Below are 18477 nucleotides of genomic sequence, written 5' to 3'. Positions count from 1 at the left end.
ATAGAATTCTGAGCTCCTTCTCTGTGTTATCTTGAGTTTCTCTGAGTTTTCTCAAAACAGCTATTTCGCATTCTCTGTCTGAAAGGTTCCATTTTCTGTGTCTCCAGGAGTGGTCCCTGGTGCCTTAATTTTGTGAGGTCATGTTTTCCTGGATGGTGTTAATGCTTGCAGATGTTCCTTGATGTCTCGGTGTTGAAGAGTTAGGTATTTACGGTAGTTTTCTCAGTCTGGGACTGTTTGTACCTTCTTAGGAAGGCTTTCCAGATATTTTAAAGGACTTGGGTGTTGTGATCTAAGCTCTATCTGCTTTAGGGTGTACTCTAAGCCCAGTCATATTGTGGTTCTTGCATCTTCATAGAGGTACCACCTTGATGGTCTTGGACTAGATCTGGAAGAATTATCTGGATTATCAGGTAGGGACTCTTGTTCTCTTCCTTTACTCTCACCCCAATGAAAGGAACCTCTCTCTGTTCTGAGTCACCTGGAGCAGGGGGTGGTGTGACACAAGCACTCCTGTGGCTACCACCACTAGTACTGCATGTGTCAGACCTGAAGCCAGCACAGTGCTAGGTCTTGCCCAAGGCCTGTAGTAACCACTCCTTGGCTATGGCCTATGTTCACTCAAGGCGCTGGGGTTTTACAATCAGCAGGTGGCAAAGTCAGCCAGGCCTGTGTCCTTCCCTTCAGGTTGGTGAGTTTCCCCAAGCCATGGGTGTGTCCAGAGGTACTGTCTGGCAGGTAGGAACTAGAGCCAAAAATCTTAGAACTCTACCTGGTATTTTATTGTACTGTAGCTGAGTACTGTTGCCTTCAAACCACAAGATTCAGTCCTTCTCCATTCTTCCCTCCCCGCTCCAAAGACAGAGGAGCCTCACTTGTGGCCACTGCCACAACAGGCTCATGAGGAGCCTCTGAGACTACCACCGATATTCCCTTAAGGCCCCAAGGTTCTTCAGTCCACTTGTAGGGAATGCTGCCTGACCTGGGACTCACCCTTCAGGGCAGTGGGCTCCCCTCTGGCCCAGGGCAGGTCCAGCAATGCCGTCTAGGAGCCAAGTCCTGAAATTGGGGCTCCAAGAGCCTCTTTGGTGCCCTATCTCTCTGTAGCTAAGCTGCTAACTAACGTGCAAGACAATGCCCCCTTTGCATTTCTCTCTGCTTTTCTCAAGTGGAAGGAGTCTTACTCCACAACCACTACAGTCGGGAATGTGCTGAGTCTCACCTGAAGCCAGTAAGCTTCAGAATCTTACCCAAAGCCCTCAATGTAGTACACCTGGGTATTGCTGCTGGTTATGCAGCGCACACGGGCTCTTCAGTTAGCAGGTGATGAATCTTGCCAGGATTGGGTCCTTCCCTTCAAGGCAGCAGGTTGCTTTCTGATGCAGTGAGTGTCTACAAACGTTGCCCGGGAGCTAGGGCCCAGAAAAAGGGCTCACAACTCTGACTGGTGCCCTATCCTGTTGTGGCTGAGCTGGTATCCAAGATGCAAGACAAAGTCCTCCCCACTTTTTCCCCTCCTCTCCTCAAGCGGAAGGAGAGTCTCTTTTGGAGATGTGAGCTGCGTATCCTGGGGTTAGGGGAGGGGTGATGCCAGCATTCCCTTAGCTGCCCCAGCAGTTGCCTCAGTAGGTCACGTGCTCCTTCCAGTCCACTGTCTCTGGGCCTAGTTCAGCAGCATTACTCACATAGGAATTGAAATCCTTGTGGCCTGGACTGCTTTTCAAGATAATTTAGAGCCTCAGAGTACTTTAGCCTGCTGTGGTGAGGCTTGCAAGAACTCAGGTTCCTGCCGCCGGCATCTGTGAATCCTCTGTGGTTAGGGCTGGTTTAAATTATCCTTCTATGGGTGGGTGTCAGCTATTTCGGTCCCATTTTGTTTTCTGTTATAATAGGGCAGAACTGGGTTCAGTGCCTCACAAATGCTGCGATCTCCCTCTCCCCAGCGTACCAAAAAGCTCTCCATGCCATGCAACTGCTGCTTGGGGACAGGGGAGGGGTGGTGTCTGCAATTCAAAGCTGTTTTTCCTACCTCTTTAATGCCTCTTTCAGCAATATGAAGTTAAAATCAGGTATTGTGAGTGCTCACCTGATTTTTAGTGCTTATAAAGGTGGTTTTTGTGTGTGCAGATAGTTGTTAAATTGGTATCCTTGCAGGGTTGGTAGGGGAAGGGTGACTGGTGGAGCCTTCTATTCTGCCATCTTGTTCCAGTCCAAAGTCAGTCAACTGGTTTTTTGACAAAGGTCCCAAGAACACACATTGGGGAAAGACAGTATTGTCAATAAACGGTGCTAGAACAATTAGATATCCACAAAGAGAATAATGAGACTAGACCCCTACCTCTCATTATATACAAAAAGAAAATCAAAATAAATTAAAGATTTCAGGCCGGCGCAGTGGCTCACGCCTGTAATTCCAGCACTTTGGGAGGCCGAGGCAGGTGGGTCACGAGGTCAGGAGATCGAGACCATCCTGGCTAACACGGTGAAATCCCGTCTCTACTAAAAATACAAAAAATTAGCCAGGCGCGGTGGCGAGCGCCTGTAATCCCAGCCACTGGGAGGCTGAGGCAGGAGAATGGCATGAACCCAGGAGGCGGAGCTTGCAGTGAGCCCAGATCGCACCACTGCACTACTGCCTGGGCAACAGGGCGAGACTCCGTCTCAAAAAGAAAAAAAAAAAAAATTAAAGATTTCAATGTAAAACCCAAACTATGAAACTACCAGAAGAAAATATGCAGGAAGAACTTCAGTACATTGCGCTGGGCAAGGATTTTTTAAACAAGACTTCCAATGCACAAGCAACAAAAGCAGAAAGAGACAAATGGGATTATATCAAACTAAAAAGCTTTTGCACAGCAAAGGAAACAATTAATAGAGTGAAGAGTTAACCTACAGAATGGAAGAAAATATTTACAAACAATACACCTGAATAGGGGTTAATATCCAGAATGTAAAAGGAAATTACCTCAATGGTTAAAAAAAACACCCAATGTGATTCAAACATTGGCCAAAGACCTTAGCCAGCATTTTTGAAGACACACAAATGACCAACAGGTGTATGAAACAATGTACATCATTAATCAGAGAAATGCAAATCAAAACCACAACGAGATGTTGTCTCATTCCAGTTAGAAAAGCTACTATCAAGAAGACAAAAGAAAACAAATGTTAGTAAAGATACTGTGAAAAGGGAACACTTACATACTACTGGAGGAATTATAAATTAGTGTAGTTATTATTTTAAAAGTATGGAGGTTTCTCAAAAAACTAAAAATAGAACTACCCACATTCTCACTACTGAGTATATATCCAAAGGAAATGAAATCAGTATAAAAGACATTTGACCTCCCACGTTTATTGTAACACTATTTACAAGAGACAAGATACAGAATTAACCTAAGTGTACAACAATGAATGGATAAAAAAAACATGGTACATATACACCATGGAATACTGTTCAGCTATAGAAAAAAAAAAAGAATGAAATCCTGTCAGTTGTGACAACATAGAGGAACTTGGAAGATATTAAGTGAAATAAGCCAAACACAGAAAGTCAAATACCACATAATCTTACTCATGTGGAATCTTAGGAAAAAAGTTGGTAACATAGGAGCAGAGAGTAGAACAGCGGTTACTAGAGACTGTGGAGGGGATATATAAAGGGAAGATAAAAAGAGGTTGTTCAACAAGTGCAGAGTTATAATTAGATATAAGGAATAAGTTTTGGTGTTCTATTGCCCAGCAGGGTGACCATCGCTACAGTACCCTATAGCTATAGGGTGAGTAAAGCATAGTACAAAATAGCTAGAAGAGAGGCTTTCCATATTCTCACCACAAAGAAATGACAAATGCATTAGTTGACGGATATGCTAAATACCCTACTTTGATCACTATACAACATATATGTAATTTAAACATCAAATAGAACTCCCAAAATATGTACAATTACAATGTGTGGAATATAAAGGTAACAACAAATTTTTAAAACTAAAGAAAAACCTGGGTTTCTACTTTATAAATAAGAGGGATCTAGAACTAGAAATAGCATTTGACCCAGCCATCCCATTACTGGGGATATACCCAAAGGATTATAAATCATGCTGCTATAAAGACACATGCACACGTATATTTATTGCAGCACTATTCACAATAGCAAAGACTTGGAATCAACCCAAATGTCCATCAGTGACAGACTGGATTAAGAAAATGTGGCATATATACACCGTGGAATACTATGCGGCCACAAAAAAGGATGAGTTCCTGTCCTTGGTAGGGACATGGATGAAGCTGGAAACCATCATTCTCAGCAAACTATCACAAGAACAGAAAACCAAACACCACATGTTCTCACTCATAGGTGGGAATTGAACAATGAGATCACTTGGACACAGGAAGGGGAACATCACACATTGGGGCCTATTGTGGGGAGGGGGGAGGGGGCAGGGATAGCATTAGGAGATATACCTAATGTAAATGACGAGTTAATGGGTGCAGCACACCAACATGGCACGTGTATACATATGTAACAAACCTGCACGTTGTGCACATGTACCCTAGAACTTAAAGTATAATAATAATAAAACAAATAAAGAAAAAGACAAAAGTGACCTGATAAAAATGTGAGTAGGTGTCCTAGATGATTTTAAAACTTTTCATAAATACGTATAAAGAATTACTTAAGATTTCCTTTCAGAATCTTTGATTTAGTGGAAAAATGACAAAAAAGCATTCTAGCAATAATTATTGGAATAATGAAATACATTTTTTAAAAAACTCATCTGATAAAGCAGTATCAGATAAAACAGTTAAAACACACCCACACTCAGACACATACAAATGTGTACATCTGAAACCCAATAAGTAATAACATTTAGCCACAACTCATATATTAATCATTCATTAAAAATGATTATTTTTCCCAGAGAAGTAATTCTTTTAGAACAATTTCATTAGTAGTTGATTGAAAACTTACTTAATATGCAATTTAATTAGGATTCTAAAATGACCCATTATATTAAACTAAGCTACATTTTTCTACAGACCTATTTTTTGTTACCTTATTAGGATAAGCTTCTCTGTTAATTACATTTTAAAAATAAATGCTGGAAAAATTACGCCACTCTTCTAAATTGTTTAGTGATCAAAGGGATATCAAATTTCAAGAACACAAAGAGATTACAGAGCAATTACATTGCTATTATTAACTTTAAAATCTGTATTAGTAATAGTTTATATTTATTGGGCATTTAACATTGGGCTAGGCACAGTTCTAAGTGCTTTACAAGTATTAACTAATCTAGTCATTATGACAACCTATTATCCCCATTTCACAGAGCAGTCAACTAGGCAAAGCAAATAAATAAAATGGGCAGAATTACATCTGCAAGTGGCAGATATGGAATTTTAAACCAACCAGTGAAGTTTCATACTCCATGCTTTACGACATTAAACTGCATTAAGAATGAATGGTGGCCAGGTGCGGTGGCTCACGCCTGTAATCCCAGCACTTTGGGAGGCCGAGGCGGGCGGATCACGAGGTCAGGAGATAGAGACCATCCTGGCTAACACAGTGAAACCCATCTCTACTAAAAAAAAAAAAAAAAAAAAAAAAATTAGCCAGGCATGGTGGCGGGTGCCTGTAGTCCCAGCTACTCAGAAGGCTGAGGCAGGAGAATGGTGTGAACCCGGGAGGTGGAACTGGCAGTGAGCTGAGATCGCGCCACTGTACTCTAGCCTGGGCAACAGAGCAAGACTCCGTCTCAAAAAAAAAAAGAATGAATGGTAAAAATATCTCATTTCTGTCCTATTTTAACATTTTACATTATCTTACCAGTAAGATTTTATAAAAAATGATAAACTATATTAAACTAAAAATTATATAGAAAATATTATTTCTTATTAAAGGTTCATTTATAAATAAACCTTGATTTGAATCCTGATCCCTTTTGCTTTATTTTCTAGTGTTTTACTTTAAAATACATGAATATAATAGACTACAAAGACTTTAACCTTGACTTTCTTGCTTTCTCTCTCACACACGTGACACACACATTCATATATGCACACACATGCTCAAGAAATTGGCATTTGCCCTGTAAATGCCTGACATACTGCTTTACTTCTGTATTGAAAAGTGACTGTTACATCCAATCCAACAAGACATTAAGGAAATGTCCCAACCAAAAGATGAAACCCAGAGTTGCATCATTTCTTCCAAATCCATCATTTTTGTTGTACCACCTAAGGAGACACTGGCTATTCAATCGTCCTTGGTTCCATGACTACATTTTACAGAAAAGGAAGTTTAAACATGTTTAATGCCTATACAATTTTAAATATTTTTCTCTCTTAAGATATAAATTCTATTCCCAGTTCTATTGCTCTGCATTCGAAACTACTTCACAAAAAAGGAGCATTTGTTCTTATCTGTGTCTATTAAAGATGCTTGAACTAGTTTATGATGCACAAAAGCTACAGATTAATCCAAAATGCAGAAGCTCTACTTCTTCCTTTAGTTTCAACCAATCTGAACATAGCTCAAACACATAAAGCCAAAGATAATATAGGTTTTAAAAATTGCAAAATATAATTTCTTTGCATGTTCAAACCTTTTGAAGGGGAGAGGGTAAAATTTCCCTGTACAATAAAGAATTATAGTGCTGTATCTACTTAGCTTTGCCATCTCAGTTCTCTCCTTTGGCTATTCAACAAGGTTGAAGGTTAGAAACAGCCCAGTTCTAAACAATGAGTTAAACTGATACCTTTTCCCAGTTTCAATCTGATGAAAAAATGTATTTTGGACCCTTGCCTGAATATAAGTACTTACAGTATTCTTGTGAGTTCCTATCTTATTGAGCCCAACAGGAATTAAAGTTACAATTTCTTGGCTTTACAGAACTTATTTTTAGAAATCTCCAGCAATCTTCTATTACTAATTTAATTTCAAAAGGCCAATACACATTTCTTTTATTTTTTTCCTAAGATGGAGTTTCGCTCTTGTTGCCCAGGCTGGAGTGCAGTGGTACGATCTCGGCTCACCGTGACCTCTGCCTCCCGGGTTCAAGCGCTTCTGCCTCAGCCTCCTGAATAGCTGGGATTACAGGCATGTGCGACCATGCCCAGCTAATTTTGTATTTTTAGTAGAGACGGGGTTTCTCCATGATGGTCAGGCTCGTCTCAAACTCCCAGTCTCAAATCATCTGCCTGCCTCGGCCTCCCAAAGTGCTGGGATTACAGGCGTGAGCCACCATGCGGCACCAATGTACATTTCTAACTTACCAATGTAAAATAGTCTACAAATTAAAAAAGAAGAAATCAATAATTATTTTATTAAAAGTCATGAGTCATCCCTGGCCTGCAGTAGAAGGAGAGATGCCAGGTTACTGGGCAGTACTCTGACTTGCTTCTGCCTGCTCCCTGAAGTAAGAGGCATTGCTCCTCCCCTGCAGTGCCTGGAGATGGAATTCTGGGCTCCACCTCACTACTGAAGTAACAAGAGGGCATGCCCTCCCTCTCACAGCTGGCTCTGTGGAGACTGTGCGGAGGAGGTAGTGATGGTTGTGGTGATGGTAAAGTCCTGTCACGTAAGACACAAGTGAGGCAGATCAGAATAGCACTGCAGAGATTGTATAAATTAAATTGATGTTGGAACCACAACCTATAGAAGCGAATCAAGACATGCATTCTGAACTTAAATAGGTCGACTACCTACTTAAAAGAAAAAAAGATTTATATAGGAACCATAATCTTACAAATATTTAAAATGTTCAGGATATAGCACAAAGTTATATATATATATACACCAAGAACCAGTAAAACTTCAATTTAAATTTAAAAAGAAAGATTATCAAAAGACACAAACAACATGACACAGAAGTTGGGATTATTGAACACAGACTGTAAAGCAGCCATCATAAAAATGTTCCAAGGATCAATTACAAAACTATTCAAACAAATAAACTCAGGAATAAAATGCCAGCCCTTTAGAAAAATTATAATCGGGCCGGGCGCGGTGGCTCAAGCCTGTAATCCCAGCACTTTGGGAGGCCGAGACGGGCGGATCACGAGGTCAGGAGATCGAGACCATCCTGATTAACACGGTGAAACCCCGTCTCTACTAAAAATACAAAACTAGCCGGGCGAGGTGGCGGGCGCCTGTAGTCCCAGCTACTCGGGAGGCTGAGGCAGGAGAATGGCGTAAACCCGGGAGGCGGAGCTTGCAGTGAGCTGAGATCTGGCCACTGCACTCCAGTCCGGGCGACAGAGCGAGACTCCGCCTCAAAAAAAAAAAAAAAAAAAAAAATTATAATCAAAAGGAAACTGCTTCTCACTAAAGCCTCCTATTTCCTTTATTTTGTCAGTACAACCTCTCTGTTTTATCTAGCCCTTTTGCTCATAATTTGTTCAGATTCTTAAATTCTTAGTATCTACTGAAGTTGTTAATATTTTGAGGTTTTAAAAGTCAAATGTATGTACTGAGTTAGATTCTTTACACATATTGTTCATAGCATGAACATGTAAAATGTTAATATTTTAGTAAAATTGTACTATATATTTGGTTTTCTTTAGTCATTTCCTTTTCACCATTCTCCGTCAAGTATCTAGAATAGCCAGACATTTGCATATTTTTTATTAATGGCATTTTCTTGCTTGCCTTATGGAGCTTCAAGGTCCTCATATGGAAAAAAGACTCCAATTACATTGGGAAGTCATAATGTTATCTGTTATGAGTTTTTGTGAGTTCTTGGCTTCATGAAAATAAAATAATGTCTACTGTCAAAATAAGCCTAGCTGGTCTTTACCTTTAATATAATAGTGTTTTTTCCCCCTTAAACATAAAGCAGCAGAGAATGCATGCTAAATCAGCTACAAAAACATTTTGGGATGCCTTAAATTATTAGTCACAATCGGTAATGTAGACTCAATTTATGTTTTCCAATCCCTTTAATCACTAGAAACATTTCAGGATCTCCATATTCCAGTTTCAACATGATGGTAGTTTTTTCTAATGACCCCCAACAGGAAAACTCTAAAATTCTAGCTGTTAAAAGATACACAGATTAATTCCATATCTATATTTCCCTTAAAGGAGCTCAAGTTTGGGAAAGAACAAACTCAGAAAATATTTTGTTTTGGAATAAGAGTGTGTCTTGTGGCAAGATTTTAAATTGAGTATTAATCAAAACCCCTAATAGCAATTTTGAAATTGCTAAATTCTAGAATCTTTAGAGCAGCTGGATAAACATTCTCTCTCAGTTGAAATAACACACTAGTAGATCTCCTTTCCAGCTCACTTACAAACATATCCTAAACTGATTTTCTCATAAACTCATAGTTCTAACTAGGAAAAAAAGCAGTGGAGAGACAAGAGAAGCTGAGTTTTGGAGAAAATTACTTCAAAACAATTAAAGTATTCTTGCACATTTACCTCTGATGTGTTAAGAAAAACAGGTTGGAACAGTTTCTTGGAACTATAGTATTACTAAGGCATCTTGTGCAAAATAACAGGATAAAAATCAAGCTAAACCTAGACCAGCTGTCAGTGTACTTAAATGAAATGCCTATTGTATCTTTATATCTTTATTTATTTATTTATTTATTTAGAGACAGAGTCTTGCTCTGTCACCCAGGCTGGAGTGCAGTGGTGCAATCTTGGCTCACTGCAACCTTCCTCTCCCGGGTTCAGGTGATTCTCCTGCCTCAGCCTCCCAAGTAGCTGGGACTACAGGCGTGTACCACCATGCCTGGCTAATTTTTGTATTTTTAGTAGAGATGGGGGTTTCACCATGTTGGCCAGGTTGTTCTTGAACTCCTGACTTCAGGTGATCCTCCCACTTTGGCCTCCCAAAGTGCTGGGATTACAGGTGTGAGCCACTGCGCCTGGCCACCTATTAAATCATTTAAAGAGTAGATATACAAAGATTAAATTGGGAACAAGGATGTTTAGCAACTTTGTAGCACTCTATTTTGTCAACTAAGCCAAGTCAAAGAAAACAAAGGGACAGAAAGATGAAACGATTAATTGAATTGGTTTGAAATGTGACATTGAGAAGAGCTTAAAGGAATACCTGGGATTATATTAACAGTTGTAAAAAATGGGAAAAATATTTCATATATCCTGATTGAGCCAATAATTAAAAACAAACACAGAAACCAAATAATCTTGTAAATGCTGGAACAATGGAATTCTATGTGGCCAGAAGCAAGGACAGAAAAGCACGGCAAGATAAAACTTCAGTGGTTTCACTTTGAGAGAAATAGTTACATCAAGATTCCATATCTAAAAAAAAAAAAAAATTTAACATACTTAAGAAGCGGGAGCGTCTATATTTATTACTGATCCCTCGTTTAGCAAAAATCATTGTTTTTGTTTTCCTAAATGGTTTAAGAGCTCTAATTAATTTTTCAGCATCCTCAGCTACTTCCTCTACTGAATCTTTCTCATTAGCCTAAAACCAACCTAATACTTATTTTCCCTCTCTAAGAAAAACACACACTGGGCCCTGTATTTCGCTATTCTCCTTTATAGCACATTAAAAAAAGAATTCTCTAGATACATTGACTCTACTTCCTCATCTCATATTTCTAGTTAGCCTTTAAATCTAACTTCTAGTCTCCTTATTCCACCTAAACTTTTCTTGTCAAGGTCACCAGTGACAACTTTTATTCTGAAAATCCAATGGTCAGTTCTGTCCTCATTTTGTTTAACCTCTCAGAAGCTATTTGGCCTAGTTAACAATTTCATTCCTAACTAAAGATTCCTCAAGGTTTCTATGATAACACAGTCTTCTGTTCTTTTTTTGGCTTTTTTCTTTTTGTTTGTTTCCCTCACTGATACTCCAGCCACTCTTCTTCTGATAGTAACTCTACATTTTGACATTACTCAAGGGCATCAACTGCTCTTCATCTGCTCTGCCACTGTAATGTAAGCTGCCATCAGCTCTTACCTGGACTACTGCAAGAGTCCCCTGAATGTTCTCCTTACTTTTTCACCATCTTCTACACAACAGCTTTCTTCAAAAACTTTCTGAAGAAAGTTCTACCTGTAACTCTATCTATAACTTTCATGGTTTTCCATTGGACTTGGAATAAAATTCCTTCCCCTGTCTTAGTCTGCTCTGGTTGCTATAACAAAACACCATAAACTAGGTAGCTTATAAACAATAGAAATGTATTTCTTACAGTTCTGGAGTCTGAGAAGTCTGAGATCAAGACGTCACAGATTCTGTATTTGGTGAGCACCTGCTTCCTGATTCACAGATGACCGTCTTTTTGATGTGTCCTCACGTGCAGGAAGGGGTAAGAGATCTCTCTGGAACCCTTTAATAAGGGCACTAATCCCATTTGTGAGGGATCTATTCTTATGACTTAATCATACCTCCCAAAGGCCCCATCTACAAATACCATCACTTTGAGAGTTAAGACTTCAACATATGAATTTCAAGAGGGAAACAAACATTCAGATCACAGCATCCCCTTACCTCATCTACTCTGTCCTGTAGTCTCTATACTCCAATCACACTGACCTCCTTTCAGTTTTATTGAATGCGCCAAGCATTTTCTCTTCCCAGGGAATGTGTGTATGCTGTCACCTTGGCTTAAAGTAGTCTTCCCCTCCAACTCTGTCTGGCTAGCTTCTCATTGCTCATATCTTGGATTCAATTTCACTTCTGAAACAAGATACTCCCTAACTATCCAGGCCAAAATAGGTCTTCTCCCTTATTATAACATCACTTGTGCTTTCCATCCATTATATATATATAAACATATAAATATAAATATTTATATTTATATATATTTTATATAATTATAAAAATAATTATAATTATTACAAATTATAATTTGTAATAATTTATTTACTTGCTTCATCTTTTAATATCTCTCTTATGAACTAACTGTAAACTCCACAAGGTAGGTACCATGACTGTTCTGTCCACAAGTTTCTCTATTTAGTCCCTAGCATAAAAATCACTGAAACATATTGCATACTCATTAAAATATTCTGAATGAACAACTGACCAATAATATGATTATATCAATAAAAATAATTTGCTTGAAAAAGGGCAAAACGAATGATCATGTATTATAAATGACCATTCATAACAAAAGTACCTTCAATAAATGTTAAATGAATAGTTAAAAGAGAGCGCTTACATATGCCAGACACTATTATAAAAGCTTTACATATATTAATGCATTTAATCCTCATGAGTAATATCACTGCTGGTGATGATAGTAAGTAATGATATTAACTACTATCATTATACTCATTTTACAGAAAAGTCAAGTAAGTTTCCTAAGTTATACAATTAGAAAGTTCTGGAGCTGAAATTTGAACCCCACCAGTCTGGCTCTAGAAGTCACATTTTTATCTTTGTTATATAAGTGATGATAATTCAAAATACTTAACTGCATTATTAATTAGCATTCAAAATCACAATTTTATTTTAGGGGAAATCATAATTTGATTACAAAATTATGATTTCCCCTAAAATAAAATTATGATTTTTGAATGCTAATTCAAAACCCAGATTCTACCCTGTTTCCTTTGTATGTAGGAATCAGGTAATTAGGCGGTCTGTTGTGGCAGAAATCCAACATCAGAGAACTAGTAATGGGCTATGTCTACATTCCAAATGAGGGTTTGGGCTGGGCGTGGTGGTTCACGCCTGTAATCCCAGCACTATGGGAGGCTGAGGCAGGTGGACCACCTGAGGTCAGGAGTTTGAGACCAGTCTGGCTAATATGCTGAAAATGCATGTCTACTAAAAATACAAAAATCAGCTGGTTGCAGTAGCATGCGCCTGTAGTCCTAGCTACTTGGGTGGCTGAGGCAGGAGAATTGCTTGAACCGGGGAGGCGGAGGCTGCAGTGAGCAGAGACCGTGCCACTGCCTTCCCAACTTGGTGACAGAGTGAGACTCCATCTCAAAAAACAAAAAACAAAACAAAACAAACAAAAATAAAAAATAAAAAAAGAAAGAAAAAAAAGAAAACGAGGGTTTGGGGAACGGCAGAGAATACACTGAGTTTCTAATCTTGAGTTTGGTCATAGGAGGCAAATAATCTACATATAAGCCTTTGAAGTCATTCATATAGTCTTCTTTATGTAATAATTGAAAAAAATTTTCTCAGAATTACAAAGAAGGTATGTATGTGTGCTGGCAGTGAGGGAGAGAGACTAGCAATAAAATCAGATGTGCCTGATGAAGAGAAGCAGGTAGTGCAAGGAAGTCTAAATGACACATCCAAGTAAATTTCGCACAGATGGAAGAGTCAACTGTGGGAACTTTAAGAAGTGCTAAAACTTCAAAGAATGTAGTTCAAAGAAAAGTGACTTAGAAGACTGCACACTTAGCAATATGAGCTGTTCCTCGCACTTCATTAATAATCACTAAAGCTACAAAATCACATGACCGGATTTCTTATAAAAAACAGATATATAAGTTGTGCTTTAAGGTTAAATCAAATTTGGAATAAAAACAACATGGACAGTACAAATTTAGAAGTAGGCAGAGAAAAATTATAGGGGACTAAGGTGCCAAAACTATAGAGTGGACTCTAATCTTCCCCCAAACTCTGGAAATTGAGTCAAACAAGTAAACTGTATTTCACGGAGAAGGAAACTTTCTAACGAATACCTGGATTATGTCTCCAAAATGTCAGATGAGATCTTTGCAATAATTAAGGTTACTTTTGCCATTGGTTTTCTGTTTAATAAGAGGTAAACGTAGTCAATTATGCAAATAATTCCATTTCCATGTTATTACTAAGTAAAAACTGAAAATAATCATACATTATTCTCAGAATAAATAGCTATATTACATAATATTTATACATATGAATACCTACATGGTTGTATATGTATATACATTTTAAGAACTGCATGAATTGGGAAAATCACTAGAAAATACAAAACTGCCAATGTTATTGAAAAAAGTTGGAAACTGGGCTCAGAAACTGTTATAAGAAACATAGTCCTAAGATGAAGAAAATTATCAAACATCGAGACAAGGAATGAACTGCTAAAGCGGATAACTGAAATTATGTGAATTTGATTACTTATTTAAAGATAAGGAAAGATCGATTTCATAAAAGAGAGAGTAAAGAATACTAATTTTGATGTGCGCTGGTATGGAGAAAGGAGGTCCTGGGTCATGACTTCACAGTTAGGAACCTGTGCAATGTGATTACTTGTATGACTCAGGCAGAAATGGGGAGCACATGGTTAGGATGCTGGAAAAAATGACAGGGAGAAAAAACCAAAAGAATTGGAAGAATATTCCGCGACTAACCTGGTTTAGTTTCTTCCAGAGATTGAGGACAGGAGAAAGTTCATTAGACCAGATTTCTCTATCAAATTTGGAACCAGCTGTTATGGCTCTGCCCAAAATCCTCAACTGTGAAATAACCTGAATGAAGAAAATAATAAGTATCAACAAATAAAAATAACTTCAGTTGAACAGGAAGAAAGAGCATAGGTACAAAAACAGACATATTTTGTTTTATAAAAATAGAGACAAAAAGTGTTGTCAATAGTTTATAATCATATTATCTTTCTTCAACTGGCTTAATATTTTATGGTTTAAGCAGTTTAAAAAAATAAAAGAAATTAAAGCTGGGGAAAAATGATTTTAAAATTATATACTGTAATGGCTTGTATTTGAAAGATGCTTCATTTGTTGTTGTTATTTGGATTTTTTTGAGACAGGGTCTCACTCAGTCACCCAGGCCAGAGTGCAAGGGCGCAATCATAGCTCACTGCAGCTTCAAATCCCTGGGCTCCAGCGATCCTCCCATCCCAGCCTCCCTACTAGCTGGGATTACAGGTGTGTGCCACCATGCCTAGCTAATTTTATTTTTGGTAGAGACTATGTCTCAGTATGTCGTCCAGGCTAGTCTTGAACTCCTAGGTTCAAGCGATCCTCCTACTTCGGCCTTCCAAAATGCTGGGATTATAGGTGTGAGCCACCAGTCCTGGCATAAAGCTGCCTCTTTACCTAGAAAGCTCCAATTACCCATAATTAATAACCACTTGGTGTCTCTATTTGTTCATTTCTGAAATCTGGAATTGTTTTGATTTAAATTTCATAATCTCAAAATGCTGACAAAGATAGTTTCCTTAAAAATATGAAATGAATGGAAAAACAATAGTATAATAAACCGTCTAAAATGGTAAAGCAATAATTGCTGGTCGATAAACTATTTGTAAATGTTTTAATGCTCTACATGAACTTTAAGTTGTAATTTCAATGTTTCCTCTATATACAAGGCTCCAGTGAAAAAAGAATGGGTCAATCAATTCAAACAAGGCAAGGTAAATATTCCCTATTTAGGGCTTCCAATTCTATAATGTCCTTATTACCAGTTTCTTTATCACTATTCTCGTCAAAATCAATTCACTCACTTTTTTTCTAAAATAATACTTAATGATTCCCATTTTAAGAACATTAATGAACCTTATTAATCATTTGTTAATGATCCAGAATATTACTAACTATGCTAAATATTAGGTTACAGATATTGTGATATATGCGTTTACATACATAAAATCAATGATGTATACATTGTTTTTCATATACCTAAATATTAAGATTGTTTTATCTCATTGTTTGTCTAAAATAAACAAAATAAACCCAAAAAACCAGATATGTCTTCCTAAGTCAGTATTTTAAACTTCAACATTTATAGCAAGTTGACTACTTCTGTTTTCACTTTGGGAGAAATGTGATTTGTTTTTCCTTTTGTAACATATTGAACTATATTTCATATTTTGTTAGGTTCTTACATTAGTAAAGTTCATAATAAAATCAGGGCCATAAATCTTTCAGAATGAATGTACAACTTAACTGTTAAACATCAATAATCATGCTGTTAAACTCAAGTTACTTCCAGAGTGTTTCACTGATTCTTAAAAACCTGTGATTCAGTGTTTGATTTTTTTTGTTTTTCTGATAAATTATTTTCATTTGCTCTAGCTGAACCGTAAAATAGCACCTAATTTATCAGCTTTGCTACACTACAAAACACAACTAGTTGGTAGTCAGAAGTGCTATTTTAACTCAAGTTTTGCTATTACTTATTTGTGTTTTAAATTTGTCAAACATGATAGAAAACAAATAATAATGCAAAGAGACGTCTAAAGGAAAAAGAGTGCAAACTTTTTTATCCATGATGTTAAGACCTGTTTTAAGAATAAAATGTACACCAACCAAAAAAAGATGTCTTCTGTCCAAGAAAAATAACATGTGAGGATTTCTTTTTAAATAATACTATCATTATAATTTTTAAGTAACAGGCAGTAATAAGAAAGGGAGTTCAAACGTATAATAACATTTTTATTAACGAGGACAGGGCTATAACTTGTATCAATGAACTATCTGTTTTTACAAAATCTAACACATATACTTATCTTTTTTATAAAGCATAGATAATAAAATATCTATTTCTCATACTTTAAACCAGTTAAATATAATTTTTTTCATAATACTACTTTAAAGTGGTATCAAAAGGGATAAAATTTCATTCATTAACAACATATTTACATCAATTCTTCCACTTTCTACCCATAATTAACAGCATGAATTATGCCACTGGCATGGTTTGGGCGATCTGTAAGAATTGTAAAGGAGCCAGGCACAGTGGTTCACACCTGCAATGCTAGCAACTCAGGAGCCTGAGGTTGGGGGATCACTTGATGCTAAGAGTTTGAGACTAACCTGGGCAACATATTGGGACCTCTTCTCTTAAAATTTTAAAAATACACTAGCCAGGGATGGTGGTATGCACCTGTAACTACTGAGGAGGCTGAGCTGGAAAGACTGCTTGAGCCCAGGAATTCCAAGCTGCAGTGTGCTACCATCATGCCACTGTAACTCAAGTCTACATGACAAAGCAAGACCCCATCTCTAAAAAATAAAACATTCAGAAAATAATATTTCAAAATGAAGAAATGATAGGAAAACCACAGAAGATTTTGCCACTCCGATTTCACCTGTTGTCATTTCAAAGACCAATGGGAGACATTTCAGGAACACCTACCTTTTCTGAGCAACTGGTATGTTTTATTGTAAGACACTAAATTTTATATATAATTGTATTTTCCTTTGGATATCATGAAGCACCCCAAATGATTTTTGATCAAACAATACCAACTTTATAGAAAGTACAACCTTTTTTGTTTGTTTTGTCTTGTTTGGCATAAACTATTTCCTTAGTTTTATTTTATTTTCCCATCCTAATTTTCTCTTACACTAATTTCCTCAACTACTGATTTTATCCTAGTAGATCATTTACGTTTTTGTTAGTCACTGCCAGTAATTCTTTTTTGGAATAAGAAGGAATATAAACACTCATTCTCATTTTATAGATATCCAAGAAATTAAATAATTTACATTTTTGTTACAGGGAATATGCACACTAGATTTCTGGAGAAAATTTTATGATAAAGCACATTTCAAAACTATGAATAAGCAAGAACATCAACAAAATGACTTAAAATTTATGACAGAATTGTCAAAGAAAATAATGAAAATCTTAAAGGCTAAAGCCTAAAAGGAGAAAAAATACAAAGACACAAAATAATAAATAAGATTTTTTAAACATGGAGAAGAAAATAAAAAGGCTTAATACATGCCTACTCAGCATTATTACTATACGAAGAGCTAATAAAAGGAGACAGAGGCAATTTTTAAAAAGAAACTTTCTGTGAATTTTCCAGAACTGGTGAAAGACAATACTTCTCATATTCAGAAAAGTCAAAGAATCCCAACCAGAATAAATGAAATCACCTGGTACTGCCCAATGTAACTGCAGAACATTGAGAAAAAAAAATATATATTACAAAAAGCTAGAAAGAAATAATAGATTATTCCAAACAAACACTTCCCAACTGCAACAACAGAAGACAAAACATGTTGACAAAAAGACTGTCAACCTAGAATTGTTATAAATTTAGCAAAATTATTTTTTGAGAAAATATAAAATATGAGTATTTTGAGACAAAACTGAGAGTGCAGCTTCACTATTTAAATCATGGACACTAGCTAGAAGGAAATCATCAAAAAAAGAAAGTCCAATAAGTAAAAAGGAATGGTAAGCAAAGAAAATGTCTAAGAAATTTATAAATCTATTGAAGTATGATCCCAATATACAACAGAAATAAAACACTGAAAAATAATCATATTTAAGTTGGGATAAAGTGAGCAGAGTTAAAGCATTCTAAATCATCGTATTGTATGGAAGGACGGTACATTAAAATTTAGTATAACCATTGAGAGAAAAAATAAGTATAGAATAAATTTTCCAAAAAAAAAAAACAAACAATTTTTTTTAAAAAGGGAAAATGAATCTAAAAGAATGCAAACAAGGGTAGAATAGAAGGCCCTTGGTCACAAAAAACAGCAGGCCAAACAGGAGATTTTTTTTTTTTTTTTTTGAGACGGAGCCTGGCTCTGTTGCCAGGCTGGAGTGCAGTGGC

General features: G+C 36.8%; 1 protein-coding gene across 1 annotated transcript in view; it reads right to left on the bottom strand.

Moving 5' to 3' along the window:
* DYNC2H1 (dynein cytoplasmic 2 heavy chain 1) overlaps positions 1–18477 on the bottom strand; it is a 386039-nt gene that overhangs the window by 103658 nt on the left and 263904 nt on the right. The window contains exon 83 of the mRNA XM_033204903.1: positions 14294–14410. Within this exon, the coding sequence (XP_033060794.1) occupies positions 14294–14410 (117 nt within the window). The remainder of the gene's footprint in view (positions 1–14293; positions 14411–18477) is intronic.

The sequence above is a fragment of the Trachypithecus francoisi genome, unplaced genomic scaffold (genome assembly GCF_009764315.1).
Source record: "Trachypithecus francoisi isolate TF-2019V2 unplaced genomic scaffold, Tfra_2.0 Lachesis_group8, whole genome shotgun sequence".
NCBI classification, from domain to species: domain Eukaryota; kingdom Metazoa; phylum Chordata; class Mammalia; order Primates; family Cercopithecidae; genus Trachypithecus; species Trachypithecus francoisi.
The sequence above is the reverse complement of the archived record's forward strand: the minus strand, read 5'-3'. Positions and strand labels throughout refer to the sequence as shown.